This window comes from Trachurus trachurus (genome assembly GCF_905171665.1).
Source record: "Trachurus trachurus genome assembly, chromosome: 1".
NCBI classification, from domain to species: domain Eukaryota; kingdom Metazoa; phylum Chordata; class Actinopteri; order Carangiformes; family Carangidae; genus Trachurus; species Trachurus trachurus.
In genome coordinates, this window is record NC_139891.1 from 213,644 (window position 1) to 239,253 (window position 25,610).

Here is a 25,610-nt window from a genome sequence, read left to right on the forward strand (position 1 = left end):
CTCCTTTTTTTTCTACATACCGGTAGTTGCATGTTCTACACCTCTTGATATTGCTGCTGTTACCCTACTTTTAATTGCCCCTCTGGGGATAAATAAAGTCTTTTGAAATTGAAAATTGAAATTGAAATATTTCCCTCTGACATATATGAATTATTACAATCCTTTACTACCAAACTACGACTAGATTATACTATGAAAGATTATACTTAATTTTTTTTTTTTAATTTTAATGTGTTTGTTTACTTTGTTACTTTCCACCTCAGTTTGGGTGGCTTCTTAGGATCTCTGCTCATGTCCAAACTGCACCTGACTACACAAACCAAAGTCGGCTGTTGATGAGGAATCACACACACCACACAGAGATTTTGAGAGTTCCACTCAATGCAGTTTTAATTGCAGCACAGCATGTATACAAACAAGCTCTGATCTGTCCCAGCAACAGCTCAGTGTAACAAAGTATAATATCACAGTGACCAGTTTACATTCCGTCTAACTAAGGAAACAACCAGCCTGAAACCACAGCTGCATCCGTGAGTGATTTTATTCTCTATGTTCTGCTCAATTTACTCACAGATGAAGCACTGTGATGACTCTACTCATCCTGTTGCATTTTACATTTTTTATCTCAGGAGAGCTGTTGGACCTGTGCTGGGCCTCAGTTGACCTCACTTCAACTTATCTGTTGTCAGAGATGAAACCCCTAATGACACATTTTCCCAGTCACCAACTGTTCACTGGAACAAGTGGGAAAATCCACTTCTTCTGCACACTATATAGTAAGTATGGAGTATATTATGGATCTGTCTCATGAGGAACAACAAAGTCCTGTCTCTCACTTACCAACAACATCTGTGTATGTGACTGACTGTCCACATTACTAGAGACATGCAATAGTACGGTTGTTTTTAGTTATGATAAACGTCATAATACAAATATAATACTGTAGCTGAAGCAATTTATACAGTTTATACAGCATTTTCCTCCCATTCAGTCTGTTACAAGTCTGGAAGTGACAATCACATGTTTTATACCCCATCTTTTTATACAGTATTTTATGTAGTATTTATATATATATATTTACATATTTATATAGTGAAATTACAACAATGTGATTTTTCTATGATGACTGTGCTTTGTAAAAACTGATTTTCTTGATCAATTCACTTTTACCAAAGGTGAACGTAGCTACAGTAAAAGTTTAGCTCAAATTATGATTCTCAATTCATCCCAATGAGTGCAGGTGTGTTATTTGTTATAACAACCAACAATCCTATGTGTAATGGTGGCCATAAAATTGAAGTTAACGTAATGAATAATGCAAGTGCTGAATATGTCTGATGATGATTATAAAAGGTCTGGACTGATAAACACAAAGACCAACAGATGTTAGAGGGCAGTGGGACTCTGTTGGCCAGATGTGAGTGTCACAGAAACACAAACAGGAAACCTTGTGTACAAATCTCTTATCTATGAAACTCGTTGCAGTAGATGTCATCTGTTGGGTTATAATTTTGATACACGTCTTCTTGGTCTTCTGTGTAATCATATTGTTCCTGCTGTGTGGACGTCCTCTGCTTTGAGCACGTTACAATGTCTTCATTGGAATAGATCTACAAAAGAGTAAAACAGACAATAAACACTTGACAAACCATCATGTTCATGTCCCACTCAGCCGGTTACATATCAAGTTCACAGAAGGTTTTAATACCACCGTCACATTTGCTGAGCATATTCATAGTTTGAAGGGTATGAACGCTTTAGATTTTAATCCTCCCACTCTTACCATTTGCATCAGTCTAAAAACAGACAAGTTATTCAGCATGAACAGTCCAGCTATCACTAAACTGCTCTTCCCCACACATTTGTAATGTAGTTTAAAGAACAACAACATTTTGGACTTCTGCTTTCTTACGTTGTCTTCATCGAACACTTGTTCTGCATCCGCCCCCTTGATCGAACTTTGGCTCACAATGGCCGCAGGTCCTGAAAACACACAACCCCACCCCAAAAAAAAAGATTAGGCTTAAAAATGTATTTGCATGCACACATATGAGTGGTTGCTTGTTAGTACACCGTGTTGTGCATGTGTAAATATACCTTGATCTTTGTGACATTTGTATTTACAAAGGACGATGATCAGGGTGGGTATCAGTATAAGCAGTACCACAGCAGGCGCAATATATACCACAGGGTGAGGGAGAGAAGTACCTAAATAGACACAAACACACACACACACACACACACACACACACACACACACACACACACACACACACACACACACACACACACGCCCAGTGTGAACAGAGTTAGCATGCACTTCACTTTCTCATCAGTAGCAGCAACTTATCAGCATAGTACTCACTCTGTTATCACAATCTGAACTGTCACTTTGTGCCAATACTGTGTGTCTTGACACATACTGTAGCTACACATAACGACTCTTGGTCACCGCCTTTAATCAACCACAACTTGAACCAAACCAAATGCTGAGCTCAACATTGTTTGGACAAAATAACCAGCTGCAGCACAGCTGGTATCACTCCTACAGAGGTATTGGTATTCATACATTTTGTGTATGATTCAATAACAGTGTAACTTTCTGAAAAGTTACACTGTTATTCTGAAAATCCCAGAAGGCAGCAGTCTGATCTATCTATGCTCTTATTTCTCTTTTGTATTTATTGACTCATTTTTTGTTGCTGTTTGTTAATGTTTAATGTTGTCCTTTTGCTGTAGTTCTTATTGTTACGGTATCTTATGCCTGTCTATGCACTTTGTATCTTTGTTAAGAAAGGTGCAATACAAATAAAGTTATTATTATTATATTAACTTTGACACATCTACATACCGTTGACAGCTTGTTCAGGGATTTGGGGTGATTGTGATCTGACAGTGCTGGTAGAGGTGATGGGAGTAGAGGTGGTAGAGGTGGTAGAGGTGGTTGTTGGGCGGGTTTTTGGAAAAGCTGTCAGAAACAAAGATTCATGGTAAACACTCTGATACTGTCAGCAGTGACAGTTATTGGATGGATCACATTAAAAGTTCTGGCACAGACATTCAGTCATTGGTTTTTCAGTGGCACCAACAAGTAAAAAAGTTTCATTTATCCAGCAAAATATCCTAAAGCGCAAGTGAAACCACTCTACACCCTGTGATAGGGACATAGAGATAGTTCTGCTATTTTTTTTAGTTTCTGGGAAAGAAAGGAGGTGTTAACCTCCTGAGACCCGAGCTTTTTTCTGGTGTGCATTTTTTATTTCTCCTTGCTAACTGGGATAAGTAGGACCTAATAAGTACAATACCTAAAGTTTGTCTTTGTACAGGAAGTAGTTTTTGCAAAAAATGATGTCCTCATATGAGGACACTGGGATTATCACAACATTAAAAAACTGTATTTGCTGTTTGGGACCAGAAGGGCCCAATTTGTGTAAATTCAAAATGTCAGCTTTCTACAATACTGTAAGTAGTTCTCTCAAAAATCTGTGTCCTCATATGAGGACATTGGGTCGAAAAACAATGAATCCTACTGTATATAGAATACAGTGACATATGGAAGTTCAAAGGGGTTTTATTCTGAAATGCCACATCAGATTGGCCTGATTTTGTCATCCTGAGGTCAAGTAGCCTACTATCAGTCTGAAGTGGAACGGTTAAGTAATAACGAGTAGTTTTTAAGGAATATAAATCCTCCTGAGACCCTGCGTCCTCATACGAGGACATTATCTTTGCCTCTTAGCACCATGATACTCCATTTTTAAAAACTTTGACCTATTAGCCACATTTAGGGACACTGCCTGTGCCATATTGTGGTGATATCACAAATTACACCAATTTCTTTGAAAACAACATGGTACTTTAATAACATAACATAGTCCCAATGTCCTCAAACGAGGACGTGACATTTATTGATGTCCTAGTCTGCTACTGTTACTAAAATGTGTCAAATTTTAATGCCATATGAAGACAGAGACATTGTTGTACATAAATACACTGGTTTCATTCATAAAATTTGGATTTAATTCTTATCTTGGTCTTTTATCTTCCAGGAACTGCCATAGAAGGCTCCGGCTGAAATTCCCGCCATTTTCCCCCCCCAAAGAAATTGGTGTAATTTGTGATATCAGCACAAGGTAGCACAGGCAGTGTCCCTAAATGTGTCGTATGAGGACGCAGAGTATACAGTGGTGACATGATACAGCCCAGGACATATACTGTAAGTTTACATCAGACACCATACCTGGATATACAGTAACTTACAACATTTTTTACCCTTCATTAAACTCAAAACTCTGCTTTCACAGTCTTACCCACTGACAGGTAGATCTTGCGGTAGTCTGCAGGACTCCAGTTTGAGTCTGGGCCACACCAGTATGTCCCAGCATCACCTGCTTCCAGCCTTGTGATCCTCACAGTAAAATAACTGGCAGAAGCATATTGCAGCGTGAACCTGCCATTGGTCCGGCTCCCACTGTTCACTATGTGTCTACAGCTATTGCGACTGTCCCCCCTACAGAGGAACTGGCTGTTTGAGGGACACTGCATCGTTAGCGGTTGTCCCACGATGCCGCTCTGGGTTTGTGACTGCACACAGCACCACTCTGTCAGACAGAAGCATATTTGGTCTTAGTTATATAATAATCTAATCACTTTCAACATTTACAGTCTTTTCAGTCGCAACAAGCACTGGTCAATATGAGGTCACATTGTCGAAACTCTTCACACAGTTTGCATAACAGAAGTCCTTGTGAAGAAAACTGTGAATCACTTGCTGCTTTCACACAGAGGGCCGGATTTACTAAGATCTCAGATAACGGGCGCTATATTGTTTGCGCCCGCTATAATATTGCGAGTTTGGTTAGTGCACGCAAAACAGGTGATCTACTAAGAGTAACCCGCTAAATGAAAACACGTGCAAACCGCAATATGTAAATGAGGGTTTTGCGCGTGGTAATCGTTTCCGCCGTGGAGAGACTAGAGAGTGGACAGAGAGCTGGACGGACGAAGGGACAGAATGACATTTGATCCGATGCATACAATGACAGCATGTGTATTCATCTCTCTCGCGCTCTGTTTAGATAAATAAACACAAATCGCTACAGGGCCCAACTCGTCATATAGTGACGAACAGGCAGCAGCTGCAGCGACAATCACGCACCTATAATATGTGTGTGCCGCCCATGATCCAGTGGATTAATAGAGAGCTCAGGTGGGACACACGGATCTAAACGCTCTGACCACTGACCAGAGGGATCAAAGACGGGTGAAGGCAGCGGTGACGTGTCTCAGTCCGGGACCGGGACTGAGAGACGGAGCTGAGCAGCCAGGTGAGAGGAGAGGAAAGGAGAGGAGAGGAGAGGAGAGGAGCGCACAGCAGGACAGACGTGCCCCGTGCGTAACGGCGCGTAAATGACGGCTGAAAAACTGTTACAGAATTACCCAGACGTGAGGAAATGCAGAGATGTAAGATCACGGGACTCTGACAGGTATCAAATCAATAAACGCATACGTTTTGGCAAAGTTGTATCAGTTAGTACATGGTTTTCAGACGTGGTAAATAAAGACGCAAAAACAGCCACCGCAATCTCTTCCTGGTTTGGTAAATCACATTGCACACGCTAAATAAATCTATTTGCATCTACTCCTCCTGCACGTTCTGGCTGAAACGCCCATATTTACATATTCATCAAGGCAAACACGCTAAATGGATCGCATGTGCTATTCTGCCCGTGTGAGAGACGCAATCCTCAGTGCGTCCGGTTAGTAGATCAGGTTCCACATGTGTTTGCGCGTGCAATCATGTTTGCACACGTTTTAATACACGCAAACCTTTAGTAAATCCGGCCCAGAATGCGTTGAGTGAGCACGTCTGCAGCACATTTTTCAAATGCTAACACCCTTCGTTCAAAACTGTTAAAACCTCGATCAAAACAGAATGATGGAAAAAACATTGTGCATTTCTGCTGCAGCCACACTGAAAACTACAGAAAACCATGTCAAAATATTGACAACAAAATAAAATAATAAGAATAATTCCAAACACAGCTGAAGCAGCTGGGGGAGAGAGGTCAAAGGGCAAGAAACACAATTTTGTCGTTTGCTGGTTTGCTGATGTTGATGGAAACTGGTGGCCAAATGCAGAAGAGAGGGAGTGAGGATGTTTTTTTTGTGTGTGTGCATACTCTTTGGAATTTTGTGATTCAGTTTTTAGGGTCCGGGCCGCTAAGCTGCCAGGACACTATTGTATTCCTAGGAATTCTTCTTCTTTCTTCTTTCTTCTTCTTCCGAGGAACTCCTACTTCCCATGGGCGAAAACTCACCAAACTTCACAGAAACATCCAACCCCATGCCAGATTCACTCAACTCCAAGGCACAATAAGTGTTTAAATTTAAAAACTTTAAAAATTCCTACCAAACCAACAGTAGATGCTACAGTTTTGAAACTTCACCACAATGTAGCCTCAATACTGCTGAAACTTTTGTCCACTTAAACTTATTACAAATTATGAAGTCCATCACTCTGTTTTTTTCAATAACTGTAAAACTTTAAAAATGTATCTCCTCCCACAATTGTTGCTCAATTGTCACCAAACTTGCTAGAGAACATCTTCAGACTGTCCTCCACAAAACTTGATTCTCGGATTTTTGATTAATCAAAAATTGAGCCTACAGTGCATGAAAACGTTTGACTGTAAACAGTACTGTAAACATATATCATCCAATTCCTGCTAAATACATTTTCAATCTTCCTATAAAAAATGGAGAATATTTTGGAGTCATGTTTGATTAAGTTTGGCAAATATCAGAATTTTATCTCAAAAACTCAATTTTTTAGAACATTTCCAGATAATTAGCTCAGTGAGTTAGGAGCTGCGTCTTGGTGTCAGAGGATGTGGGTTCAAGACCCAACAAGGGAGTTGACTTTAACGCCAGATAGTCTTTGTGAAACAAATGTACCATCTCTTAGAGTCACAGTAGATGTTTAACAAATATATATCAGAATTTTACCTCTTTTTACTGTGGTTTCAAATCTGCCTGTACGACAGTGAATGGCTTACTCAATTTGTGAAGCCACCGTAGCACTGCTACTTGTTAATTAGCTCAGTGCGACAGAGGTTGTGCGTTCAATTCACAACTGGTGCAAAGTGAAAATTATAAGGTCAACTGTCCTGTCTTCCTATTCTCCTATTTTTTGCTCAGAATTTGCCTAAATTTGCCAAAAAATAGCCCGGACCCGACCCATCGCAGCTATAATTTCATTTATTTTTTCCTCAGAACTGAAAATATGCATTATACATAGAATAGATATGCTGCATTGCTGCATCTTGTCACAATACAATATATATATATATATATATATATATATATATATATATATATATATATATATATATATATATATATATATATATATATATATATACATACACACACGCACGCACGCACGCACACACACACACACACACACACACACACACAGTATATCTCAATTTAGTGCACTCAAGTGAGAAAAAAAGGCATTCAAACATACAAAAGATTTGTAATTTGTATTGCAATGCTCTCTGTTATTAGTATTTTGTAGTTATGTTAAGAGTGACAGTGTACTTCCTGATCTAAAGTTGTTTCCAGTCTTAGTTGGTGAGAAAGAGTTTTGGGGGTGAGAGATTAACTGTTGAGGCTAAGATGCATGTTGGTGATGCAGACTGTGTGAAGAGTTGCTTTAGTATCGACCAATGCTTGTTAGAAACTGAAAAAAAAACGAATATATTTTGATAAATTATCTTAGCGTAAACCGAGATTGTGTGGGACCTTTGCTTCTTAGCAATTTTATCATCAATATGTGATGTTCTGCAACCTCTCACCTTTGACTTCCAGTTTTACAGCAGAGAAGGCATCCAGGCCAGTGTTTCTTTGGACGCCACAAAAGTACCAGCCAGGATCCTGTTGGGTCAGTCTGTTGATGGTCACTATGAATCTTGATGAGTCATCAGTCAGTGTGTAACGTCCCTGGTGTTTCCGGTCAGAGGTGACCACTGCCTGCTGCAGACATGTGGAGGGCTGCTTTCCTCTGCAGAAGTACTTCGGGTTGTTCTGGTCCACAGAGTTGTACATACAACTGATGGACACTGAACCCTCCTCTTGACCGTGGATTGTGGTGAAAGAATTACAGCAGCTGTCTGTCAGTGAGGTAAACAAAATATATAAAAATTGAGCTTTGATGTACAAGGTTTTATGGAAACATCAGGTGGTGAAAATGCAGGACCTGAACCATGACCTTGAATAAAAGCTCAATATGAGTCACAATATAAATAAATAAATACAGTATGATAAACTGTATAATCAACATTTTACAGTATAAAAATTGTACGATGACACAACAACCATTTTTATTGTTCCCGGTGCACATAAATGATGGTCTCAGATGCTTAATACAATTTTATACAGTAGGATGAAAATCTATTTTGTAGCAGAAAAAAAAATCATTCATACTAGCTCTATAGGTCAAAATCAATACAAATATAGGCAAAACATTTGCTTCTGAAATGTACTACACTAAATGGTAAATGGACCTATATACACACATTCAGACAGTGTTGTGTAGCTGTATATGTTGTATTAGGTGCATTAGGCGCATTCACACACTGATGATACATCGGAAAGTGTGTGTTCAGTATCTTGCCCAAGGGCACTTGGACATACGGACTGGAGGAGAATTGATCCTCCGACCTTCTGGTTAGTGGACAAACCACTCAGCTGCTGCAGAACCATAATAATAATAAATACATACATCTGAATATTCAATTGTTGGCTTGATTCTAATTGTTTAATTGATTTTCAGAATTATGGAGACACAACAAAGAGGAAGTAAACTGAGTTCTCTTGAAAACTATAATGAAATAATGAGCTTTTTTTTTTTTTTTACCTTGCATTACGTCGAGTCGTACTTCATCGGGGTAGTAATCCTTTCCCTTTCTGGTCACCCCACACCAGTATTTCCCAGTATCACCAGACATCAGATTAGAAATGGTAGTTGTGAAGACTCGTTTGCTACGATCATCAGTAATGGAGTATCTGCCCCTCGGCCCTTGTGTTGTCATAACAAGAACATCGTCATTGCCACAGTCGTTCCTGCACAGGTATTTCTCATAGGACTCATAACCATCTGCATAGGGGCAAGGGACTTTAACAGATCTCCCTGCATATCCATACAGCTGGATCAGTGCTGCTGCACCGCTCACACAGCTCAGAGCTACTGCAAATAGAAGAGCACATGAAATATGAAGATGACAACTGGAAACGGTTCATCTTTGAAAATGTTCAGGTTTTTTTTTTACATTTCAGTTTTGTCATTATACATGTTGTACACTTTGATTCTTTATCTCATTATATGAACATAACGCGACTTGTGCTACAGTTGTATAATGAAATGACCAAATATTTATGCAGGCATCACATTCTGCTATATAAATACAAATATTCACTTTTTCAGATTGAGAAGAACGACCGCCGCACACTGATGAGACTCTACGCTGATAGAGACAGATATTCACTTATTGAATATGAAGAACTTACTGTAGAGGGTAAGCAGCAGCTTTTGAAGATGTCTTTGCTTCATGTTTTTCCACAGAAACTGTCACCGTTCAAGAACTGTGTCTAATAAAGGAAATGTTACGCCCACGTCATGTGTCGCCGTGCCATGCAGATGTTGAGCCCTTTCACTTCTGCATTTGGTTCACCCATGTTATATCAACTTTAAACTATCACACAGTTGCATTCATTTCCTGTCTCGTGAAAGCAAGTGTTCTAAATTAACTGTTTTTGCTGAATTGCATTTGCAAACGAGGAAGACTGTGAGATTTGTTCTCTCACGTCACTGATACTTTTCTAATGGAAAAAACTCGCCTCTGTTTGAATCAAATGAGCTGATGACTAATAACTAAATGAATCTGTGGGCACTTGATGGTTACTTTCACTTTGCATTGGTGATTTGATTAGTACCTATTTCAATTATTCATGTGTTCACATTTCCACCACCGAGGGGCACTCCTGCCTAAGGCAGGCCTTGATACTCTGACAAGGTACATGGCACATGAGAGTAGTTGGACAATAAATATGGTATAGAATAGTAAATGTGTTATTGGTACTACACTGTGGTACCATGTGACAATCAAACAGATCTGTAAAGACAGACAAAATGAAGTAGCAATGAGGACACAGAGTGTTGAGTCCAAGTTGGGTCTTATTCATTCTCACAAACTCAAAATACAATATTCACTTTCCAAATGTCATATTCCCCTCAATTTCAGGTAAGTGGCATACATCTCTACACATCATATTTATCAAATAATCTAAAAAAAAACAAGGACAAATCAATTCAAATCAATACACTGTTAGAATGTACTCTAACTGTATTATATATGAGACAAATGACAGTACTATTTTAATGGAATTCAACCATGCAGCTTAGCCTACATCTGCTCTACCAATGGATGTAGCACACAGTTCACAGATTAAGAGGAATTTAAACATTTTTGACAGCAAACAACACATTTTAAACCTTAAATACCTTCAGTTTCAAATGATTAAATTATCATTTCAAATAAAACGTCCAAAATAGCCGCTGTATGTGTGAGTGCATAAATTACCAGCAGTTAAGAGCACCTGACCACCTGCCTGCCAGACCTGACAAGCCCGCGAAGGTGTGGTCTTCAACTTTACCAAACGTCAACAAAACTACTTAAATGACATGACAATAAATCCTATGTGCACATAAAAGCTACTGACCTGTAAACTTTAAAGGCAGTCCGAATAAGGCAGCAATGAAGACACAGAGTGTTTCTTACAAGTTGTGGCTGAGATGTGGGCACACTGGGCGGAAAGCCACACCTAAGACCACCGGAATGTCAACGAATCTGGTCACAAGGTTATTGAATTCAATGTTGACTTATGGAAACCACAAACAGTTCATAGCAATTGCGAAGTCAAATGCAGAGGATGCAGATGGAACACAAGTGCTAAAAAATAAAACTGTAGCTAATTGGGGTAAACAATAAACGTAGTCAAAGAGAGCTCCCGGGTTTTTATTTGATTTTATTGTGGACATAGAAAAAAGAAGTTTACTTGTAAGTATTAAAGTTGCTCATCATAATTAGTTTGTGATTACTGTATGATGATTTGGTCAAATATCCAAGAACATTAGTTTTGAGTCTGTCCTTCACACACACATACACCTTATGCGTGATGAAAGTTATTGGTACATTTTCTGTCCCAGACCAGGTGTCAACAACACTGTGTAGTCAAGATAACATGGAAGTGCTGTCCCCTTCCTATTAGGCTACTGCATGTGGAGGCCTTTCAGACTCTTTTGACCACTCATTCTGCCACTTCATCCACCTTTTCTTTACAGATGCCGAAACATTCACCTTTACCCATTGGAACATTAACATCTATCTTTTCTTTGGCTAAGCATTCTTTTGCTTATCCATCAGCAACTTCATTGCCCTCGAGTTCTTTGGCACCCACACAAAACACACTTGATATTGATACACTTGACTGAGTTCTCAATTCTTGATAGACAACACAGGATCTCCATAACCAGGTCATAGCGGATCCTTGATGTCCCTTCTTTCAGAGCCAACAAAGCAGCAACAAAATCTGAACATATGACACTGTTACTGTTTTCTATCCACTCCGGTCACAAAGCTTCCACTCACATTTCTCCCTTATCCTACAATGTATATGAAAAATAAAATGAAGTGTGATTGTCACGTATCTTACTGGGGAATAATAGTCATCCCTCAAACAAAAAAGGAAAATTATGTTTCTGCTTATTGCATCAAAGGGGAAGTTTGATTCAAGTCCAGTTGCTTTTCTGCCGTTTTGCTAACCCTCCTCTAGGCCATGTGCATTTGTTTTTAACAAAGCCGGCGAGAAAGCAATCAAGTACACAAAGGTACACAAAGGAAAAAGCCAAAATATTTATAGACAATGTTGAATTAATTCAAGTTTCTTAGAATAAATTCTTAGGTGTCATAGTTAACATGGAAGTACCATGTTGAACTTGTCTGTAAAAAGACTATGAAGTCAGTCGGTATTTTGAGTAGAATACGATCATTGGTAAATCAATTCTGTATTTTAACTTGTTCTTACAGCTTAATTTATCCATATATTGTGTATTGTAATTCTGTGTGGGCAGCTACATGTCCTACCTATCTTAACAAGATTCTGTTAATTCAAAAGAAATATTTGAGAATGGTTAGTTTTGCTAAAAAAAACAAACAAATCTTCTGTTCTTCTTTTTAGGAAATTTAATTTGTTATCTGTTTTCAATGTGAACATCTACCAAACATGTGTGTTTATGTATAAGTATGTGTATATTTATCTCATGATCTGCCATTCAGTTTCCAGAATTTTTTTAAGTTTTCCTCAGACATTAATTTATATCAGACCAGACACTCAAAGGACTTCCACCTTCCCTTTTGTCGGACTTCATACAATCAACGCACTTTAAAATACAGAGGACCATCCTTATGGAACAATCTACCTACATCACTGAAATCAATATCCACTCTAGCTTTGTTCAAAAAACAACTGAAAAAAACATTTTTTAGTTAAGATTGAAGCATTTCTGGATCTGTCAATTGTGTGTCAATGTAATTTTTTTTTTTTCCTTTTTCATTATGTAAACTGTTTTTTTTTTTTTTTTTTTTTTTATTAATTCAGTATCTTTCATTTTTCTATGTTAATTTGTCTTTCTTTCTTTTCTGTTTTTTATGTTGTGAATTTCTGTGTTGTCTTCTTACTCTGAAGACCACCACTGTTGTTGTTGTTGTTGTTTTTTTACATAGGGGAGGTATTTTTATAAGCCTTTTTTGGCTTCTATACCTCTCCTGCACAATGTTTAATTTTACTATTTTCATTGTTTATGCAGGTTTTATAATGTGCAAATAAAAAACTAAACTAAACTAAACTAAGTGGTGGATAAAGTCATATGTGTTACAACCAAGGGGAGAGTTGTCGGTCTGAGAAGTGAAGCTCACTTCCGCGTTCAAAAAACTGCAATCCCCCCGGCTTCCTCTGGGGGCTGGTGTCAGAAAGCAGCATTCTCCATAGACCCCCATGTTAAAATCGCCGACTTTACATCCTCAATAAACATGTTAAAAGCCTGGTGTCATGACGTTTTTTCATCTCAATCGATAGTTTCTACCCCCGCACACACTCTGAGGGGGGTGAATTCTTTTTTTAACTCTACCGTTTTACTATTATTAGGTTTAAAATTCTCGCCAATTAGGGCGCGGAAACGTTGAGTGACAGGTCTGGAGTTAGCTGCTTCGAGGCCAGTGGGCGGGTTCTCGACCGGTAAATCCAACATGGCGCTGTTCAGGCCGCCATATTTGAGTGAGTCACAAAAACGACTCCCCAAAGCCAATGGGAGACGTCACAGATGCTACGTCCATGTTTTTTACAGTCTATGGTTACGACGATGTAGCCTTATCTCATATCTTTGAAAATACTTTTTTTAATTTATTGATTTGTCCATTGATTTGGGACAGATTAAATTAGAAAAAAAAAAAATTAACTGATGTGTTTTGTGATGTTTTCATTCATTCATTCATTCATTCATTCATTCATTCATTCATTCATTCATTCATTCATTCATTCATTCACTCACTCATTTTCAGTCACTTAATAGAAAAAAATGAGTAGGCTAATTATTACAGGGACACACTACAGCTTCCATACAGTTGTTGTTTCAATTGTATTGTTAAACCTGTGTTCACTCTAATTACAAATCTACATGTGAACTGTGAAGTGTATTAGTTACACATAGTTTTCATTATGTTAAATGTAACTGTTTAATGGTGTGAACCCTGGATACTTACAAACTAAAATACTGTGCCACTGTTCAGAACTACTGACCCCACCCTGGCCAGTGCATTATAAAATGCCACTGGTGGTATATGTGGGTGAAAGCATGCATGTGTATTTTCCCTGAGCTCAGCCATTCCCTCGACTCCAGCTGACCACTCAGCTGTGCCTGTCGCATACTGAGGCACAAACTGTTTCCATATCTCACACACTCTCACACTGAAAGGTTAACATTAAGACCCGTGTGCGCAGGGATAAGTGTGTCCCGAATTAGCGAGGATGCCAAGGCGAGCTGGGCTGTTGCCAGGTTGGGTTGCCAAGGGGCACTGGGTGCTGCCGTGGTGGGTTGGGTTTCTGCACTGTGGCCTGTTTGCATGTCGGCAGTGTGCAGGGCGCGTGTGCTGTGGTTGTCTCAAACTACAACTCAAGACAAACACACACACACACACACACACACACACATACAGTCCTGAGTGTGTATAAGGGGGCCGGTGCCGATATAAATAGGTGACCCTCTCAAGACTTTAGGGTCTATCTTAAACCTTCAGGCTACATGTTAATGTCTCTCTCTACATCTCACTCTCTGCTCTTTCCTCTCTCACTGACTCATGTACATTCATGAGCTTGAAAGTCTTTTTTATTTTTCAAATCAAGTAGTCTGCCACAATTTAACAAATTCTAAATAGAGACCCAAACGGGAGGCATTACGTTTAAAGGTGTAGATAAGAAAAATGAATTTGATTCCACTATGGGTCATAAAATTATTGTAATAACTCATCTATCAGACGATGCAGCCCAAACATTGCAAAATTCTATTTTCGGGATGAAAGTGGGGTAGTTTTTTTTTGCATTGGATAATGCAGGCACACAAATTATGCGTCACGTTGCTGACGATTCATCAGCCACTGATATTGGATCTGTCATCCGTCAATCAAACGTCAGAGACACACACACCGAGCTTCGTTTTCCTTACTCTGGTAAACTTGTGTGTCAACTCGTGGAAAGTCGTAGAAGGAGGCGCGGCAAACAGGACAAACAGGCATTTCTGAACACCTTTAAAGGATGCTGGACATTTACCCTGTCAAGAAAGTCTAATAAAATATGTAAATGAGTTGCATTATGGGAAGTGATTGAGTATTTCTTTTGTGCCACAACTTCTCTGCATCTGATGCTTCAATTAAACCTATCACTTGCAAGTTCTCCCAGATGTATGGATGCACAATACTAAATAGCTGCTCAGATCATCTGATGCTGAACAGGAGTATTTTTTCACTCTTTTACTCTTTCATTGTGTATTGGATGACATGTTATTTATTTAATGTGTGTTATTGTGTGATTTCATGTGGTATTTTATGTGGTTTTATGTGGTGAAGCTAAGACAAATTTCCACATTGTGGACAATAAAGGAAAGATTAAGAGTAAAGAATGATTGATTTCTCTCTGTAACGCAGCACACGTGGTTTGTCTCTGCTGAGGGTGAGGTGTGTGCGCATGTGTGTGTGTATATATGTGTGGGAGGGGACATTCCTTCCATTCTTGTTCTTCCTGAGGAAAGAGGGAAAGCATCTCACGCGCACACGCACACAACTGCTGATGGCAGGCGGAGGGAGAGGTGCACATACACCCCTCTAAGGTTATTCACACATCCGCCTTCCTCCTTTAAGCTCTCCACCCATCCAGTCCCAAACGGTCTCAACCATCCATCTCTAAGAGGCTTTTATTTTGAAGTTCCTGGCAGTGCTATCAGACTACATATACCAAACCCTCCTGTGGTTTCAGCTAGTTATGTCACGATTACTTGTTTTCACTGTTGATCATGGTAAACGCCACAATTAATTAATCATAAAGATTCCTAAATACCGTTATTTTACCGTTATCAAAAAATTGATGTTGGAACCTTACTGGCAGATGTGCACAAAAATAAAGGTAAATGCACAGATACTGGTCCATTTAACTAACGTTAACACTGAATTGGTAGGAATTTAAATGTTAGCCTGTCATTTTTAATAAAAAAAAAAAGCAAAACAAAACAAAAACGATTAAAACAAACGCAAACATTTGGTATAGATAACAATTTATGACCTGAATATTTCAAACATTTCCCCTAGGGATTAAGAATTGCTCATATATTAATAGATACTTGAAATATTTGTGTAAACAATGAGTAATGTAATTATATTTTGACTATATTTGATTTTACACATTTATAGTTTTGTTAAATTAATTAATGCATAATAATCGTGATAATCGTACTACCGTTATTTTTATTATTTCTCTGACAATAATCGTACCAAGAAAACTTATAATCGTGACATCCCTAGTTTAAAGCAGAAGTAAGTGATATATTTGTGTTAATATAAGTCTTAAATAGTTATATCTTCCGACAGCAATCACTTACATAGAGTGTTTGGACCGAAACACGGGTCTGTCAGTCACTCTGCTCTGCTCTGAGCCGAGGAGAAAACATTTATCGTATCCTACAGTTTTTATCCAATGAGGAGAGAGAACGGCATGCAGGGCTGTGTGTGCAGCCAAGGAACGCCGTGAATGTGGTGACGTAGCGACGAGGACTGTTATGGTGCGTTCAAGGCAACCCGTAACTCGTGTTTTTCCGACCTGTGAAGTTGTACCAGTTCGATCTGGTACGAGTTCACGGGTCAGAAGTTACGAGTGGCCGTTATAGTGACTTTCACAGGTAAAACAGGTTGGAAAAACACGAGTGGGTTGTCTGGAACGCTACAAAGTCGTAAGTTGTGACATGAAGCTGTAATTTACGGTTTCAAAAGCCTGCCTGGAACGCAGCATTAGCCAAAACGACCGGACCGCTTACTTCTGCTTTAATGCATAATAATCGTGATAATCGTACTACCGTTATTTTTATTATTTCTCTGACAATAATCGTACCAAGAAAACTTATAATCGTGACATCCCTAGTTTAAGCCATGTAAAGGTCATATGTTTAGACGTATGGGAGTTTAAACTAAGGCCATAGGGATCTTCTCATGAAACTCAAGGGAAAAACATTTGCACATTAGTTAGGAAAATATAATCGCCTCTCCTTTCACTCAGCACTGAATGAATACTCAGACACACACACACACACACACACACACACACACACACACACACACACACAAGGGAAGGATGCCAGCAAGAACAGTGGCTTGTCAAAGCTCCACAGGGGAGGCGACGCCAGCACTGACGCACTGCTGCTCTCCTGCCAGCTACTGGTCACTGAACACTCATAATGGTTTTTTCTTTCGGGCAGTTTAAGTGGACAAAATCTCTTTGTTTGGGTCCATGTGTGCCATCGTAAAGACTAATAACTTTTGGTGACTCATTTTACCACTGATTTCCCTTGCGCACCACACTGAGCCTCCGAGTGACACACAGGATGTGACACACAGGCACAAGTTTATTAAAAAGTGTAATGGAGTGTCCTTATATCGGGCCGTATGGTTCATACGGCCACGTTCAAAAACAAACAGGAAGTTAAATTAACCAATAAAAGGTACGTGGAACAGAAAAGAAGGCTGAAGGCTTGTGTTTTATTCTCTGCAAATATAAAGACCATTTGAAATCATTAGCAAAACTCACACACACACACAGACACACGCACACACACAGACTTCAGTACATAAAGACTCACAGAGCTGCATTACTATACACTTCTGTCAGAAGACTCCTAAATTTTACAGAAAGCTTTTTACAAAGCAAACTTTCATTTCAAGAATGATCACACAAGCAGTCATCGTCATGAGAATAAACACTTGAAGCAGTTAGGCACAAAATTAATTTAAGCTCATCATCCATTCATTCAGTTGCTGTGTCGCTCCTGCACAAACACGTTTTGCACACAGTCAAATAAGGACGATTCTGTTTAGGCAGCACGTTGGCTGCTAAAATGTTCAATGTCTTTCCTGTTGCACAGAAGTAGATGTAGGCTCTAGTGTCGGCCACGGGCCTGTGATCCTCTCTGACAGCCTCCACCCTGATATCTCAGTCTGTGTCTATTTCACAGGGGTTCGTCCCCGCTTTCCGTGCTTCGATGTACAGCTTCAGGAAGTCTTTGTAGCGAGGTGCACAGCCAAGCCAGGCTTCACCAAAATGGACAGAGCCAGTCAAAAGGTACTGGTCCTCTCCGGTCCGGACACTGCTGCACTGAGAGGGAATATTGACGCGTCCAGTCCAGCCCCGCCCTCTGGCTCCGCCCCAAACAAACACACTGCTCTTCTGACGAAACAGCCGGCTCAGGGTCACCACGGCGGAGGAGTGACCGTTAGTACCTGACGCCACGCCTCGAAAGACCCCGCTCCCAGCTGCAGAGACAGAGAAGAATAGGTCAGTGGACCATAAAGTAGGAATTCAAGTTTTTTATTTATTTATTTATTTTTAAAGGGATACGCCAACATTTTTTGTTTCGTGTCTTGCCTCACTCCCGAGTCCATGACCAGCAGATAGACACCATCCTTTGGACTGTGTGTGCAGTAACAAGGGAGATACGGGCAGAGCTGGCGCACCGCTAATTAGCTTAGCTCAAACACTGGAAGTGTATAGGTAGTGTTAGCCTGCCTCCACCTAAAGTCATCAGAGAAACTCTTCAGCAACTCTAAACGGAAACCAGCGGGCCGATCTTCGTCTCAGAGCTGACAAAACTCTCCGGTAAGGCATCTTGAGCGGTCAAATGCCGGTAACGGGACGAGATCGGTCAAAACGGAGGGTTCAAGCAAAGACGGTTTATTTTGGTTCAAGCTAGCTACATCGAGGGTAGGTTAGCTTCCTATTTCAAAGTAAAAACACAAATTCTATCGTCATGGTTTTCTGCATGTAAAGGGCAACGGGTGTTTTATTTTGTGAAAGTAACTGGAAGTGCGTTGGTCACAATGGGTAACTTGAGTAGCGCCAAATTCGTCTGAACAAAATTGTAAACAGCTGGTATTTAGACAAATTAACGACACACTGCTGATCTAAACGGCTACTTTCTCGTCTAAAAATGTTTGAAATGTGGATAAAGTGATATATTTACATTTATAGAATTTAGAGCTAAAATGAAATCAGCTTCTGACTGCTGATTTCGGCTCGGATAGGAGGCAGGCTAACACTAGCTATGCACTTCCAGCGTTTGAGCTAAGCTAATTAGCGGTGCGCCAGCTCTGCCCGTATCTCCCTTGTTACTGCACGCACAGTCGAAAGGATGGTGTCTATCTGCTGGTCATGGACTCGGGAGTGAGGCAAGACACGAAAAAAAATGTTGGTGTATCCCTTTAACTAATTTGTTTTCTTTTTTCTGGCTTTTAGGCCTTTATTATATGACAACTGAAGAGAGGTAGGAAGTGGGGAGAAAGAGAGGGAAAGGGAACAACGTGCCGCCAGGTAGAATGGGCTCTATGCAAAGCTCCACTACTTCCTGATCCTTTGTTTCCTGTCTTACATTATTGGACAAACTGATTAATCCAGGTGTGTCTGAGTAGTCACAATGGTCAGACACACCTGGATTAATCAATTTGTCCAATAATGTAAGACAGGAAACAAAGGAGCAGCATTAAATTCAGGAAATAGTGGAGCTGTGCATAGAGCCCATTGACTGTAGCCTCAGTTTATGCCTGCTCTACCAGCTGAGCTACATATATGATGCCACAATTAAAGACTGATCAACCTTTGAAAACAAACATAACACAATTTTTCGAAGATGAAGTTGATCAAAAAAAGAGCAATGACGGATTTAAAGTAATAACAAATGAAACAAACAACATGCATACAGTTGTTGTATCAAGTTCTTCTGTTTCCATGCAGAGTGCTATGCTAAACTATCCCAAAATGTCAAGCTTTTCTTTGAGCGTTTTCATGTGAGTCTGTGTATTTATTTACCAAAGTCGCTGGTACACACGGCCACGAGGAGCTCCTCATCTGAACAAGGTTTACAGGACACTAAATTGGAAAAGAGGATGAAAAAATAACATTAACACTTCTTGTTAAATCATTTTAGAAACCACAGAAGTTCTTTCATCTATAGTTTTAACGTAATTCTGAAACACGTTTAACCCTTTGTCTGCTTCGCACTTTCTCTCTCCGTCTGTGTTGGTGTTTGAGAAACATCAAAGGAAATGGAGAGTAGTATGTGAATGAGAACAGCAGGTGAGGGAAGAGAGGGTAATCAGAGAATTACCCCTTGACCCTGTCAGCTATAAAAACAGCTATAAAATGGCCAGACAGACACAGACAGACACGCCTGGACAGGCAGCACTCCAGCCTTCCTCTCCTCCCTCCAGCCATCCCCTCCACCACACCACACTGCTTTATTCATACGGGTGGGCTACCCAAAATTCCTTGCTTGTCGCAGAGATCTGTTCTTGATTGACAGCCGAGAGACGATTGGCTGACCTCTAAGCTTGACCTGAACAAGACCTTTTGATTGGCCTGCTTGTTTTCATAAGACTGTCTGAGACGGGGGAAGGACGAGGAAGTGGGGGAGGGGAGGGGGAGTGTCGGGGAGGTGGAGGGGTGGGGGCAGCACGTAGGTGAGATTGAAGAAACGGGGGTGAAACGACAGCACGGCCCGCTGCTGCACACAGGAGCCTTTGCTCTTGACTCGACTCCACTCTGTCATGTTCACTTTATGTCAGTGAGCTGTGTCAGGTCCAAGGAGCTTAACAAACCATTTTAGCCAATTATCTACAAATTACGTGCAATTTACAAAACAACTGACAGCATGAAGTTACCAACAGAACTGAAACCTGGGAAGCGGTTAAGTGATCACAGCCAATATTTAGCTGAGTCGGTTTGTTAGATGTTTCATTGTTATCATCAGGTTTTCATCGGATGATAACTGCACATGCATGAAATGTAAATCTCTTGCTTGTGTGCTTATTGTTTATCTTCCAGATATGTTTTTTTTATGTTCAACTGTTCCACAACTGTACTGGTACTTAAAGGTACATTGTGTAGGAATTACTCCCATCTAGCGTTGCGGTTGTATATCGCAAGCGACTCAATCGTATTTTTCATGCTGCATTCACGTGAAATTGGGCAGACGGCAGACGGACGACAGCAGCTGCAGTAATGGCGTAAACAAGTGGTCCGTCAGCACGATGCAAAACAATACACGTGACAATATGTTGTCATGGTCGTATTGTTTACCTGACCCACGTTTTACTGACGGCCGTCTGCCCGACTGCAGGTGAATGCAGCATCAGTGTAACGCTCCATTCCTCCTCACTGTGTTACCGCGGTGACTTTTCACAGAAGCCTGGAAACCATGGACCCAATTTTTCCCTCAACGAGGGAGCCAATCACAGGCAGCAAGACGATGATGACATACTGGAGCGACTTTGTTGATAGCTTGTCGATCCAACATGGTGGCAGACGCTTTACCTTTCGATGCAGCGTTAGAAAGTGTTTTAAGTAGTTTAGGCTGCAAATTTATTTTGAAAAAAGAGCAACGTTTAGCGTTTTTTTTCCTCTTCGGATTTCTGTCGCTCTACATACGTCATCGGGTATGATTGATACGATTGGCTATAAATTACGTACAGAGGCATTTGATAGCCATTCGCAGCGCCCAATAAACAGCTCTGGGCTTTCGTAAACCACGCCTAAAATACGAAAAAATTAACGGGTGGTTCCCAGACCGAATCTCAATCTACATTGAGATCAGGTCTGGTGTTAGCCAGGCTAGCATTATAATGCAAATGTAATCAAAAATGTGTCCACTATAGAGTTAAAACATTAACTATGAGCAGAAACAATACTCAGTGAAACCATACAAGCCTAAACCCAACAAGGACACGGATGTGTAGGATTAATGCCATCATCATAACACAAGAGCGGAAATACAATAAGGACACCATCTCTTTGTACTCGAGTGTGGAAAAAAACAGGTTTGCATGCACTCACTTACCAACACCTGGGTGCAGGAATGGGTACATATGTGCCCCCGGCCCTTGACTGGGCACCAGTTCATACTGGAAAGCCGTGATCCTCCGGCTGATATCAGCCTGTGGGATGGCTTCCACAAAGAGAGCCCCCTCTGCCAGACTGAAACAGTGCACCGTGCCCTCAGCCTGGTCCACCTCTGCCAGCAGCAGCCTCAGATCCCCGGCCTGCTCCAGATACACATGAGAACCCTGAAGCAGAAGGACAGGGCACACTTTCAGAAAAGCTAGATCCACCAGACAAACCACACTTCTGATTATTAAAGGGATAGTTCACCCAAAATTCAAATTTCACTCATTATCTACTCACCCTCATGTCAACTAAGAGCTGTGAGAATTTTCAGAGTCCTCCGTGCCTTCTCTGAGTTACATGGGGGTCCGTTCAGCAGTATTTGTCCATATAATGGTTGTCAATGGATACCAACTTTCTTCGTCCAAAAAGACACACCAAAAAACATCCAAATACCTCCATACTGCTCGTCTGTAATGTCCCTCTTGTATTGAAGCCCCGACATGAGAAATTGTTCCGAAAAAAATTAAATAAGTCTATATTTTAAGCTTGTTTGTAGCGGAAGCTCCCAGTGTCTCAGTTCACTGCTCTTCCGGCGGGACAATTTCTCATGTCGGGGCTTCAATACAAGAGGGACATTACAGACGAGCAGTATGGAGGTATTTGGATGTTTTTTGGTGTGTCTTTTTGGACGAAGAAAGATGGTATCCATTGACAACCATTATATGGACAAATACTGCTACGTGGACCCCCCCCCGTAACTCAGAGAAGGAAATTTGAATTTTGGGTGAACTATCCCTTTAAACCTGTAAAATCAGTAGATCTCCAAACTTTAGCTATACTGAGGCGAAGGCAGTGGTCTCACTTTACCTTGGAGTTTGTATGAGGTTTGATGCACACATGGAGACCTGCCATGTGTCCTGATGAAGACTCAGTGTTTGGCCGCAGGTTGACAATGACGGCGCCGATGGGATAGAGCCACTCCAGAGAGCCCTGAGAGCAGCGAAGGTAGACCTGCTCCACATCTCTGCGGTGTGACTCATGGCTCAGACCGCTGCAAAGAAAAACACAGACTTTTTTTTTTAACATCTGTTGACCCTTCATTCAGAGCACAGAATAACATCAACCAATGTTTAAATCATCCAGATCTAAAAGCAAGAGAAAGAAAAGCAGTGGAGATATTTCTGCTATATAAAAACAGAGCTGGAGTAACACAGGGAAGGGATTTGATGATCCAGCAACATTCACTAAGAGAAAGTCTGGTGCAGATCTGCCAACAAATATCTCAGCCTGGACGGATGCAGTCCCTGTCCCTGATTTGCATGAGCCACCTCAGCACTGGGAACAAAACTGAGCTCTTGAGTCTTTTGCACGGGTAAACTGAACCACACACAGACCTTCATTCTTTATGACTTGAGGATTTTAAGGAGGCAAAGGCACCATATGGCTGTATTTACTGAAGACAGGACCCGGAGCAGTCACAGGACTCCTGTGATCATGTACGTTTTTGAAATTGATTTAGAGAGACATATTTCAGACGTTGGACTCCGGGGAGATTGTTATATGTATTTTAAAAAAACCTGTCCCTCATTGTCAAATGAAGGCACCTGTCTTCATTTGATTTGTTTGAGTCGTTTGGTGACTCATTTTCTGAGAGGACTGACTAAGTGTGAAAAGGTATACAATTAAAAATGCATTATCTATCTATCTATCTATCTATCTATCTATCTATCTATCTATCTATCTATCTATCTATCTATCTATCTATCTATCTATCAGCCACAATAAGAGCTCATCTTGTAACAAAAACACTGATTTACTCTGACCTTCCAATCCCCCCTTTCAGAGAATTAAATTAAATCTGAATTACATCCATGCCACTAATTAGTCCTTTGAACGTCAAAATCCAGGGTAATGGACTCACGCGACTCAGGTCCCAGGCATTTCCATGACAAATAAAAAAAAAAAAAGGGAGAAAAGATTAGGCCACTTTTCTTTGTGGCATTCTTTAAGAAAACAGTGTAGCCTGTGACATTCATGAATGAACCCCTTTATAACAGTATCTGATGTGATATCCACTCCTCAACCGAACTGAGACTGATCCTTTGTTCAGCTCCATCCTCACCTTCCTCGCCAGCTACACTGGTCGCTGGAGTACTGTGCCACCACCACCGCCCGACACAGGAGCACAGCTGCGATCCAGTGCGCAGTCCACGACCGGAGCATGGTGGTGCGATCCAGTTCGCCCCGGGCGGTCCCCCGGATCCTGGATCCCGGATCCCGCACACCAGAGACCAGAGACCAGAACAGCCCAGCCCAGCCCAGCCCAGCTCCCCCGAAACCCGCAACGATCCGGTGAAGTATCCGATCCCGCCTCCAGCCTACATGGCAGCGGGGTTCAGCCGAGGCGAAGGCTGCGTCTGAGCCACGAGAACATTTTGACAGGACGTTTGTAAAAGGAGCCGTGTGTGTGCGCGCGCGCAGCGAGACAACAAAAACACTTTAAGAAACTTTTTGCTGCGCGCGCGCTTCGCTTCACGTCACCGGAGGGCGCGTGCCAGCAGCTGACTGCGCTTGAGTGACACGCGAGCGCTCGCTCCAAACCACTCCCACACCCGCGAGCCCTCATCTCAACATTAAACACACACCATCAGAATCAGACTTATCAGAGAAAATGAATAAATAAATCAAACTTGGCCCAGAAATGGCAAAATGCGTTTAGCAAAAATCCACATCCGCTTTGTTGCCAGATTCTGGATTAATCAGCCTGTCAACTCCTTGTGCAGACTACAGGTTCCTCACAGCACCGCAAACACTACTTGAGCCTGTGTGTGTGTGTGTGTGTGTGTGTGTGTGTGTGTGTGTGCGTGCGTGTGTGCGCGTGTGTGTTGGCTTTATAAACAGATGGATCATATTATCGCAGTGAAAATTAGAGCAGTATGCAGGTCTGGAGCAACAGCATCCATTACTTCTGCAACTCCCTGCAAGAGCAGCAGCACTTATGGACTAACAGTCAACGTCCTATCGTTGTCAACATATTACACGTTATAGCTGATTGTAGGATAAAGCCAATTGTATTAGGCTATTAGGCTTTAAACAAAACATATTATTCCTGTCGCGTATAGCCCTGCCACGTTATTTCCACAGCCCTCTCTCTCTCTTTGGAAAAAGAAAGCCCCTGACATAACAACACAAAGTCACACATGTGCTCTAAACGCCTGTTTGGTTCTCGGGCAGTTTTCCCGTGAGAAAACAGTCGGATCTGCAGCCATGTTACTGACTCGTCACATTCCCCCGCACTGCCAGAGCAATGTAACGCATTTCGAGAAATACCGACGCACGGACTCTTCTGCACACCCACACTTCACCTCACCTCACCCCTACTTCCCAAAGGCTCAATCACCACAGCTGTTTTATAAACCATTATAAATGAAATCCCATAGGCCCATAGTCTAGTAATTTCCAACACTGATAGTAGGCTAGTGACTGATGAGAATGAAAGCAACATTAACAGTGTAAATACATGATATTAATAATGCATAGCAGCTATATATTATTTACTAAAGTTGTAGATCCGTTTAGAGCCGTTAAGGAAAACAAGATTTGGGTTGCCAGTTTATGATGCATATGTTTCATGCTCAGGGATGAAAAGGATCTGCACCAAACTCCATTTGACTTATTAATTCATTATTACTATAAATGAATGATGTGTAAGCAGGGCCGTTGCTAGGATTTCTGGGCCCCCTGAAAGAATACTAAAGTGGGCCCCTGACTTTTCCACTTTTTTTCTTAGGCTACGTATG

General features: G+C 41.0%; 3 protein-coding genes across 3 annotated transcripts in view; 1 reads left to right on the forward strand and 2 right to left on the reverse strand.

Moving 5' to 3' along the window:
• Positions 1-1,398: 1,398 nt before the first annotated feature.
• LOC310991687 (polymeric immunoglobulin receptor-like) lies at positions 1,399-9,616 on the reverse strand (the record flags this gene model as incomplete). Its single annotated transcript, XM_083979557.1, has 8 exons — positions 1,399-1,610; positions 1,913-1,983; positions 2,098-2,208; positions 2,852-2,968; positions 4,311-4,601; positions 7,863-8,177; positions 8,924-9,253; positions 9,574-9,616. The coding sequence occupies 8 exons, from the start codon at positions 9,614-9,616 to the stop codon at positions 1,464-1,466; spliced, it is 1,425 nt and encodes a 474-aa protein (XP_083835683.1). The 3' UTR covers positions 1,399-1,463.
• LOC310992379 (GTPase IMAP family member 9-like) overlaps positions 7,468-25,610 on the forward strand; it is a 113,775-nt gene continuing 95,632 nt past the window's right edge. The window contains exon 1 of the mRNA XM_083980410.1: positions 7,468-7,477. The gene's annotated coding sequence lies outside the window, so the exon portion shown is untranslated. The remainder of the gene's footprint in view (positions 7,478-25,610) is intronic.
• Positions 17,411-24,274, reverse strand: LOC310992393 (meteorin-like protein). Its single transcript, XM_083980434.1, has 5 exons — positions 23,933-24,274; positions 22,678-22,861; positions 21,764-21,989; positions 19,738-19,797; positions 17,411-18,188 (listed from the first exon to the last, which is right to left on the reverse strand). The coding sequence occupies exons 1-5, from the start codon at positions 24,031-24,033 to the stop codon at positions 17,869-17,871; spliced, it is 891 nt and encodes a 296-aa protein (XP_083836560.1). The 5' UTR covers positions 24,034-24,274; the 3' UTR covers positions 17,411-17,868.

Bases quoted from the DNA above. Each gene is read 5' to 3' on its own strand.
- LOC310992393 (XM_083980434.1), bottom strand. From the start codon at position 24,033: ATGCTCCGGTCGTGGACTGCGCACTGGATCGCAGCTGTGCTCCTGTGT. The intron at 19,798-21,763 runs GTAAGTGAGTGC...TTTCCAATTTAG, and splicing joins ATTCCTGCACCCAGGTGTTG to TGTCCTGTAAACCTTGTTCA. The intron at 18,189-19,737 runs GTAAATAAATAC...CTGTCTCTGCAG, and splicing joins CGTGTGTACCAGCGACTTTG to CTGGGAGCGGGGTCTTTCGA.